The 10107-nt window shown below is 37.6% G+C and overlaps 1 protein-coding gene across 4 annotated transcripts in view; it reads left to right on the top strand.

The window, feature by feature from the left end:
• Positions 1-3327: 3327 nt before the first annotated feature.
• Positions 3328-10107, top strand: part of WASHC4 (WASH complex subunit 4) — a 51182-nt gene continuing 44402 nt past the window's right edge. For all 4 annotated transcript variants that reach the window (XR_002172879.3, XM_019918474.3, XM_019918473.3 and 1 more), the window contains exons 1-6: positions 3328-3485; positions 6687-6826; positions 7766-7819; positions 7916-7981; positions 8737-8782; positions 9239-9306. Coding sequence is in view for 3 of the 4 variants with exons in the window: in XM_019918474.3 (XP_019774033.1) it covers positions 3425-3485; positions 6687-6826; positions 7766-7819; positions 7916-7981; positions 8737-8782; positions 9239-9306 (435 nt within the window). In the remaining variant the exon portion in view is untranslated. The remainder of the gene's footprint in view (positions 3486-6686; positions 6827-7765; positions 7820-7915; positions 7982-8736; positions 8783-9238; positions 9307-10107) is intronic.

Genomic DNA, 10107 nt, shown 5'->3' with positions numbered 1-10107 from the left:
ATTATGCTATTTAGAGAAACAGAAGTAAGTATTAAAATAATCAACTAAGAGAGATAGAAGTGGTTGCCTTTGGGGACAGGAAAATGGGGGAGGGGGTGGGTGAGACTTTGCTGTTTTTCATAATAAACTTTGTATAACTGTATGATTCTAGACCAGGGGTTGGCAAATCTTTTCTGTAAAGGACTAGACAGTAAACATTCTAGGCTTTGCAGGCCATATGTTCTCTGTTGCAGATTGGAAAAAGCCTTGTATTCCATCCTATGAAGTGTAAACTCCATGCCAAGGACAATGGAATTCATTGATGGACTTAAAGTGGGGCATTCCCTGATCAGATAGGTTTTGAGAAACTTCACTCAGTGGTGTGGACAATGCAAAGAAAAGTTCTGTCATGATAGGTTTAGGAAGACTCAGACTCCTGTCCAGGTGAGAGATTATTTTGTAAAGTAATATATGAATTACCATATTAGGTATCTTTTTGACAGATACACATAGGACTCTGACAAATTACTAAGCGAAATGCCTTTAGTGAATTATTACCAAAGATTTTCTATTGTAGGAAACAAACTTTAAATGTATATTAAGAAACAAGTTCACCAAGAACTTAGCACTGTTTTATACACACACACACACACACACACACACACACACACACACACTCACTATGTTTTGGTACAGAATAAACTGGTACTTAAGTTGCGGGTATAAGGGTTAACGGCAAGGTGCCAGAGGGCAGGCACATTCTGAAGGCAACTGTTCTAAAGTTCTTTGAAGCTCTCAAAATAGCACAATACTTCCCATTCTAGTTCCAAGCTTGCCTTTCAGAAAGTACTGTTAAGAATGAAGAAAAGTAGAAAGAAGGATATTTAATTTTTCAAAATGATTATTTGCCTTTGATAGCCTAGGCCTGGGAAATATAGAACATCTGTTGTAATAAATAACTTTCAGAGAGCACATTTCAGTTTATAGTGAATGTGCTTTATTTATTTATTTAGGATGTGGGCTGTTTTTAACATTTATTTTTATTATTTATTTATTTAGGCTGCGCTGGGTCTTAGCTGCAGCACATGGGATCTCCGTTGCGGCATGTGGGATCTTTAGTTGCAATATGCGAATTTTTAGTTGAGGCATGCATGTGGGATCTAGTTCCCCAACCAGGGATTGAACCCAGGCCCCCCGCGGAGTCTTACCCACTGGACCACCAGGGAAGTCCCTGAATGTGCTTTAGATTTAGTATCTAACTTGTAATTCTCTCATACATTTGTAAATTCTAGGCATGGAATTTGATTTAAAGATATGTAAGTTCAAGACAGGCAATCCCTGACATGTCCACATTGCTATATTTAATATGGATAACCAACTGAGGACCTACTGTATAGCACAGGGGACTCTGCTCAATAATATGTAATGGCCTAGATGGGAAAAAAATTAGAAAAAGAACAGATACCTGTATATGTGTAACTGAGTCACTTTGCTGTATACCTGCAACTATCACAACATTATTAATCAACTATACTCCAATATAAAATAAAAAGTTAAAAAAAGAGGCAATCCCTGAGATTTCTTTTAAAATTAAGGATATGATGAGTCAGAACAGCAAACATTTCTATAGTATGTGGCTGGCATTGCTCTATGCCTCTTACATGTATGAACTAAATTAGTCCTCATAACAATCCTATGAGGAGTTTACTATTATTATTCCCACTTTACAAATGAGGAAATTGAAGCAGAGGTTAAATTACTTGGCCCCAAACCCCATGGCTAGTAAGTGGCAGAGCTATGATTTGGACCTACACAATTTGACTGTAGAAACTTGTGTTTTTGATTATTACATGACATTGCCTCTTGCACTGATTTAATAGATTAGTGGATATGCAGATTCAAATTGCTCTGACCTGTAATTTCAATGTATCATAATGAGCTATTGGGAGATTAATTACAGTGATTAACACAAATGTGAAGAATACAGCAAAGTCAAACTCATGATCACACATAAGTAAAAGGAAAAATGTCTGCCAACCGTGAGGCACTGATGTTACCTGTCATTTTCAAGTTGCCTTTCTTTTTTCCTTTCTAAAATGCCCACTAAGACTGCAAGCACCATAGGGGTGGGACCCACCTTTCTTGTCTGTTTTTTCATAATAATCTCTGCATCTAGCATGGTACCTGGTACCTAGTGGGCACTCAAATATTTGACCTACTGCAGATTCAAGGGCCTCAGGGAATGCTCTTTCAAGAGGCCGTTTACTAGCTTTGATTAAGTTAGTTATTTTTGGTCCTTTTTAAGACTACAGAAGACCTTCATAAATTCTCACTGTTAAAGATTTAAAAACACGTAAGTAGACACAATAAAACTTGAAAATTCACTTTCTAATCACCAACACATACTCTTTTCCAGTTGACAACTGTCCTGTTTGGTGTGATCTGAGTTCTCCTTCTATGCATCTACATGCATATATGGCAGTACACGTTTATATAAATATACAAATGTAACCACAAATACATATTTTTCTCCTGTCAGTTTCTCATGTCTCTATAAACCTACTTCATTTCTTTTAACAGTTATCTAGTATTTCGTAGTATGGCCATATTAAACTTTATGTAATTACTCCCTATTCATGGACGTTTACCTGGATTCTTACTAGTATCTGTTAAAAACCATGCAGCAATGAACACTGCTGTGCAAATACTTGTAGACATGTAGCCTTACTGGGTAACACGGATCCTTGTTCACCGAAAAGCCAGTTAGTGGGTAGGTACCTTTTAGAACCCACTTAAACAGCGCTTCTTCTTCCCCCCTGCCTTTTTAAGAAGAGGTGGGTAGAGAGCCGGTGAGCGCAATATTAGCAGAGAAGTAAAATTCCTCGCTTAAGGTGTTCGTAAAGTAAACTCCTCCTCTTGCACACGGCTTTTTTTCTCAAGAACAATCTGCATAGGACGCGCAGAACAAGAGATCGGACGGTGACTACCGGGAAGACGTAGGATAAACGGGCTTCTGGGAAGAAGCGCCTGGACGGCGACGTCCTAGAGAACCGCGTCTGCTGAGCCCCGACCCCATCAATTTTGCCCTTTTTAGGCTAGACTGAGGGAGCACTTCTCCTAGTATTAAAAATGGCCCGAAGATAGCAGAGCGAAATTGAAGGTATTGATGTGGCGTGAAAAGTGAACTGAACGGTGGCGAGGCCCAAACAGGAACGGGAGGACACCGCAAGGACCACCACCGGCGCCGGGGCAGCCTCCTCGAGCCACCACGGAGGACTCGCTTTCCCAGCGGCCCCCGCGACCCGCCGGGGCAACGAGCCCGGCCGGCCCTCGCGAGTGGGGGCGGGACTGAAGCCGGAAGTCACGTGCGGTTACAGCCGCCCGGGTGAGGCCGCCGTTGTCGCCAAGGCTGTTTGGGGCTGTGACTGTGGGAGGCACCGGAGTGATGGCGGTGGAGACTCTGTCCCCGGACTGGGAGTTCGACCGCGTTGACGACGGCTCACAGAGTAAGGGAGCGCCAGGCAAGGGTTGCGGGTGGACGCTCCCCGGCCCGCCTCAGCCCCGGCAGCGCTCCTGCGGGAGGGCTCTGCGTCGCTGTCGGCGCGCAGCCGTCCGCTTCGGGACATTTTCTGCGCCTCGGGATGTGAGAGGGACGCGCTCGCGAACCTAACTTTCCGGGTTGGGATCCCCGGCGATGCTGGGTCAGGCCCGGCCACGGCTCGGCCTTCGGGGCGGTGACTGTCCTGGGGAGCCCGCTGTGGTCCTGGGGAGCCCGCTGTGGCCCGGGGGGCGCGGCGTCCACTTCGTGCAGCCGGGGGCTCGGGCGGGGCGCGCCCGGGGAGGGCCCGCAGCCCGGGGAGCGGAGGCTGCCTTGTCTCTGGCCGCCCGGGGCTTTCGCCAGATCTTCAGAGCGTGCAGTGGTAGGTGAGGCTGAGGTCCAGGTTCCTGTTTCGGTTTCCTGTCTTTCTTCGTTTTCCTCCCAAACCAACTTTTGGAAGTTTGAGTGTTTTTACCTTCATATTCATATGCTTATCTTCTCTAGAAGATAGCGAAAAAGAACTCATTTCGCGGTAAAAAAATAAACACGTGAATGTCAAGTTTATCTCCTCCCATGCCTTTTATTTACGTTAAGTGGTATTTTTCAAAAGTGATGTCCTGTAGTTTCCAGCGCACCTAAAAAGGTTTCAGAAATTACAGCAAATCTGCTTCCGATTTTACTTAATAAAATTGGATTGTCTCATTTTAACCTAGCAAATTCAGTTACACGCAGCAAAATTTAGAGGCCAAACTATTTCAGTGAAACCTTACCTAAGATGAATGCAAATTGGTGATCTGTTTCTGACCTTTGGTGATATGAATCTGCGTAGGTGATATAAGAGAGATTGGAACATACTGCTTGTGAATTTGTTTTTTTAATGTAGTTTTCTCAAAAGGTGAATGTAATTTTTAAAAATTAGGGGTAGGGCTTCCCTGGTGGTGCAGTGGTTAAGAATCTGCCTGCCAATGCAGGCGACATGGGTTCCATCCCTGGTCCGGGAAGATCCCACATGCCGCAGAGCAACTAAGCCCGTGCGCCACAACTACTGAGCCTGCGCTCCAGAGCCCGCGAGCCACAACTACTGAAGCCTGCGCGCCACAACTATTGAAGCCCGCGTGCCTAGAGCCCGTGCTCTGTAGCAAGAGAAGCCACTGCAGTGAGAAGCCCACACACCGCAACGAAGAAGAGTAGCCCCCCACTTGCTGCAACTAGAGAAAGCCTGCGCGCAGCAACAAAGACCCATTGCAGCCAAAAATAATAATAAAATAAATAAATTTATTTAAAAAAATTACGTGTATATTTTGCATAATTTTGCAAAAGACAGAGGCCCATTAGATGTAATTAGGTTTTATTAGCCTCTCATAGAAGCATGAGCTTAATTCAGGATGGTTAGCAGTTTTTCACAAAACATTCCATAAGTTATAAGCTCCTATGCAGCATGAAAAAATGATCCTGGTGGTGTTGAATCTTTCAACTTGTTTACAGAGAAGATAACTGTATTTACTGTTAAAGTGAACTGTACCTTGTCATGTATGAAGTTTTATGGACAGAGGTTCCCTACTTTAGTATCTGCAAAATATTGGAATGAAAATATGTTTTGGGTTTGAAAAATGGTTCAATCAGAATGATCTGATTCACTCAAAAGACTTTTTCCACATGCCAGGAACTGTGGTAGGTATTAGGGATACAAAGATAAAACAAGGAATTAAGTCTGTTGGAAGAGATAAGCATGTAAATAGGTTTTTGCATTTTTTACTCTTGAAGAATCATTATGGAGTTCTTATTTCAAATCTTTTTATTTTAACTTTTACCAACTTAAAAATTTATCGGCAAGGAACGTTAATGTTATTACAGGTTTTCTCTTGCCTGCTACTTTATGAATTTCCAAACAGACTAAATGAATAATTCATTGGCATGTTTTTCTAGCATTGCCATTAAGAACTCATTTGCTGTTTAAACGCAGCTTTGGTCATTTCCCACGTAACTGAAAATTAGACATGTACTTGGGATTTCGAGAATCTTAATGCAGTTTTAAAAATTTAAGCTGTAGGGAAGAGAGGACTTCTCTTCTCTGTGCTTTGTTTTCATTAATTTTTGGAATATGAATCATATCTAGACTAATTGCTTTCCAGAATTGCCTAGATTAATACTATAATGAGATGGGAACCTTAATGAACTAATTGATCCACCTGATTTGGAGCATTAGTTGCAAAATAGGGGAGAATGTGAAGCTAGGTCTTTATCCTTAATGAGTTAGAACATACCTTATCTTAGAGTTGCTTGGCATTGCTAATTTGAGGAGAGAAAATTTTTACTTTTTGTTAGAAGACAGCGATGGAATAAAGTAATTCACATCAATAAAAGAAACTGAGTTGGAGTTGAATTTGCTGCCTTTGGAATGAGTAATGAATTCTTATGTTTAATAAGGTGGAATATTTACTGTCATTAACTTTGCTGAGTAGGCAAACTTTTATTGTCCAGTTTATTCCAGTGAGTTCCTAGAGTCATCTATTAATGTGTAAATTCTGTAAATATCAGCACAGTATTCTGTACTCACTGTCCTTTAGTGGCTTTTCCAATTCTGTTATGATAGTTAAATAATTAAAACAAAATATCTTGGTAAATTTGAGGCATTACAGGAATAATATGATGAAGCAGGTCTAAAACCATTTAAAAAACAATATTTAGGTGTATTTTTAGATGTAGTTTACTGTGTAATTAAGCATTACATTTTAAAATTTTGCTTCTATGACAACACAGATTTTTGCACCTAAATCAGGTCATGTTTTTTTTTTGCACAAAAAAGTTGTTTATGACTGAAACATAGAATCAGGACATTGAGTTGTCTAAGGCATTATTCACATATTTTAGATTTTGGAGTAAATGGTATAGTAACTTTTTCATAGTATTTTAAAGTTGCAGTTTTAAGATGATATCTCTAAGTGGTAACATCTACTGTTTTTTACAATTATCGTATCTGTTTGGAAAAGATTGAAAGTTCAGTTATTGTTTAACTTTAAAACTTTATTTTCAAGAAGTCCAGACATTCTGAAGTGATACATTAACAATGCTTAGTATCTACTTTGCTGTGACTTTTCAGATTATTTGAAGTAAATGTCTTGTAATTCATTACTTATACTTCTTACAAACTTTTAAAATTTAAATTTAGAAATTCATGCTGAAGTCCAGCTTAAGAATTATGGGAAATTTCTTGAGGAGTATACCTCTCAGTTGAGAAGAATTGAGGACGCACTGGATGATTCAATTGGAGATGTTTGGGATTTCAATCTTGATCCTATAGCATTAAAGGTTTGATTTTGTTTTATTTTTTAATTTATGTATACTTTTTAAGGACATACTGTATCTTGAAAACAGTTTTCAAAATTGGGATATGTATTTTTATTATTTGGAATCTAAAAGAACTAAAATAAACTTGGAGAAAAATGGTTAATTTCCTTTTCTCTAAGCCATGCATGTGTTTTTGTTTTCCTTTTTAAAGCATGACACAAACTCAAAGTCTTCAGTGTCAAAGAATGACACGAACCCCAACTCTTTGAGCTAACTTGTTTTTTATTATCAAGAAAATGAAGAGGATTGGAATAGCATATTGAAGCTTTACTTGTTTTTTTTTATTGAGGTTATTTTACATACAGTGAGAAGCATAGATTTAAAATACTGTTCAGTGAATTTTACCAAGCACCTATTCCCATGTATCTCATATCTCAATCAAGATACTGAATATTTCCATGATTTCCCAAAAGCTCCCTTATGCTATTTAGGGGACCTTAATATGGGAGTGATTTTTTTAAGATATAAAATAAGTCACTCCTGCTCTGTTCCATTTTGAGGTAGTTCTGTTTTATCTTTGAAACTGTTGGCGCTTAAGTCATAGCTAACATTTATTGAGTACTTATTATGTGCTAGACAACTGTCCTAAGTCGCATGTTGACTTACTTTAATAACAGCTTTCCTGAGATGTAATTCATATATCGTACAATTCTTTGGTTTTTACTGTATTCATAGAATTGTGCCACCATCACCAGAGTCAACTTTAGAACATTTTCACCAGCCCAAAAAGAAATCCCATAGCCATTAGCAGTCACTGCCCGTCTGGTGTGGTGCTAGTGCTGAGTACAGGGTCGAACACAAGTTTCCACAGAAGAGAGATAGTCTCTCAGTTTGTGTATTTAGAATTTTCATGATTTTTTTCAAATTAAAAAGAAATTTTATTTTCCTTTGTTTCTATAGCTTTTGCCTTATGAACAGTCTTCCCTTTTGGAACTCATAAAGACTGAAAACAAGGTACAGATTCCTAAACCTAAAAATCTATTTTTAAAATGCTTTAGTTATCTGCTATAATTTACTTTTTTCCTTTTGTGTTTTTACTCATGAAACTAGGTCTTAAACAAGGTCATCACTGTTTATGCTGCACTTTGTTGTGAAATCAAGAAATTAAAATATGAGGTAATTATTTGTACTCTTAAGACCTTAAAAACATGATTTAAAAGCAAATATGTGCTTATATGTGTACAGTGTGCATAAATATTTAGTGAATGTTGAATGAACTGTATATTTATAATAGTAGTAATAATGAGTACCATTCACTGGGTGTTTACTGTGTACCAAACATCATGCTAACCCCGTTAATGCTAATAACCACCCAGGAGGTACGTGAGGAATAGATGAGGAAACCGAAGCTGAAAGAGTGTCACTCAACCTAACATTTTACTGGTAATAATGGTTTGAGTCTGGGTCTGCATTCCTTCTGTGTTACTTGTCATATATAATGGCTTTCTGGATATAACTGATTTTTTTTTAAAGCTTTGCATTTTTAATATGTTCTGTGTTTCCTCACCCATGAGCCATTAAAACTCTGGTAGAAGATGGTAAACTTCATCTTTTTTTCTCTACCTTTTTGATACTATGTGGTTGCTTTTTCTCTCATGAACTAGTGGGAGGATGTGGGAAATTACAGAGTGGTCAGATAAGACAAAGTAAAGGCTAAAGAAATCAAGAAATAAGGTTGAGTATCAGTAATATCTTTGGTACTCTAAAGATAAATTACATTTACCTATATTGCAAGCAGTTTTTGAATTTAAGTGAATTTATGTATGTGATGTAGTCATCTGCTTACTATTAAATAGGGATAACTAAGAGAGCTTAGGAATTTAAAAACAAAATAGCAACCTTATAAAATTATTTTAATTTTTTTTAAACAGGCTGAAACTAAGTTTTACAATGGTCTCTTGTTTTATGGAGAAGGAGGTAAGTTTTAAAATTTCACATTGTAATGTTATGCTTTTTTTTGCGATTGAAATGAACAAAAAGTTAACTGGCAATTCTAGGACTGTCATGATCATGTGAAGTATTAGTGTGAGAAAATTAACATTCAGATTTTTTGTCGGTTTATATTTTTGTTTGGTAAACAGGTAAAAAAAACCTCAGTGATGAAGCAGCAGCAAATTCTGTATGAAGTTTATTTTTATAAATTACAAAGCACTGTAGCTAGATGAGGATTTTCCTTGAATTCATTAAATAGTGAAACAGATGGTTACTTTTAATTGTGTGATTAATGATTGTTTCATTTTTCTCTTCAGTGTAAAAATTCTGTTTTCAATACTATGCAGATTAGAAGATGTCCTAATGAATAAAAATCACATTTTTTCTTTTGGTGTTGATTAAAATAAAAAATTGAAATATTCTTCATGTTGCCTTTTAAAGCTACGGATTCCAGCATGGTGGAAGGCGATTGCCAAATTCAGATGGGGAGATTTATTTCATTCTTACAGGTAAATGTTTTTTACTTTTTATTGAGCCTTTTCTTTGAAAAGTTTGAGTAAATCACACACAATCAGAAAAGAGTTATGAAAGCTTCAAATGCTAAGAATGTGTACTGTGAGGGTAAGATACTTAGTTGGAGATGGATTAAATTGATAGTTAAGGAGATTGTAATTCCTGGAAGATTTTCATAGCATTTTTAGTAAGATAAGCTATCAAAATAAGTTTCTTTGTATAATTTCATTTATGGACAGTTTATCACCATGCCTTTTAAAATAATTTAAATTTTGTACCTGGTAGGAAAGGATACTTTATGTTCGAAAAAGTTGTTAATGGAGATCTTTAAGCTGGTATGTGAGCTATGATGAGGTTTAAAAGCAGCAGCACATGATGCTTCTAACCAGATGTTTCAGTTTAGATATGCTTTTCATCACTGCAAAGTTTTAGTTATTCTAGGTCTTTTGGTTTATCAAAAGAATGAAATAACTTCTGTTTCTCTGTTATAAAAGCAATGCTTATATAATATGACAAAGGCAAAAATTGGAGATAAGGGAACAGTACTCATAATCTCACTTACCTTCTGATTGTTGGATATAAGATTTGATATATTTCATTGAATCACGCACGCTACTATATTCAAATCTTTTATATCTTTACTACTTTTTTTGGTCTTCTTACCTAACAGAGCATTTTGTTGAAAGTATCCTCTATGATGGTTTGTGTCAGTCAGGGTTCAGTCCAGAAAACAAATCACATGAGGTATTTCAAAAGGGGAGATTTAATAGAGCTACCATATGATCCAGCAATGCCAC

This window comes from Tursiops truncatus, chromosome 11 (assembly GCF_011762595.2).
Source record: "Tursiops truncatus isolate mTurTru1 chromosome 11, mTurTru1.mat.Y, whole genome shotgun sequence".
Classification (NCBI taxonomy): domain Eukaryota; kingdom Metazoa; phylum Chordata; class Mammalia; order Artiodactyla; family Delphinidae; genus Tursiops; species Tursiops truncatus.
Note: the sequence above shows the minus strand (reverse complement) of the source record. Positions and strands in the feature narration are given on the sequence as shown.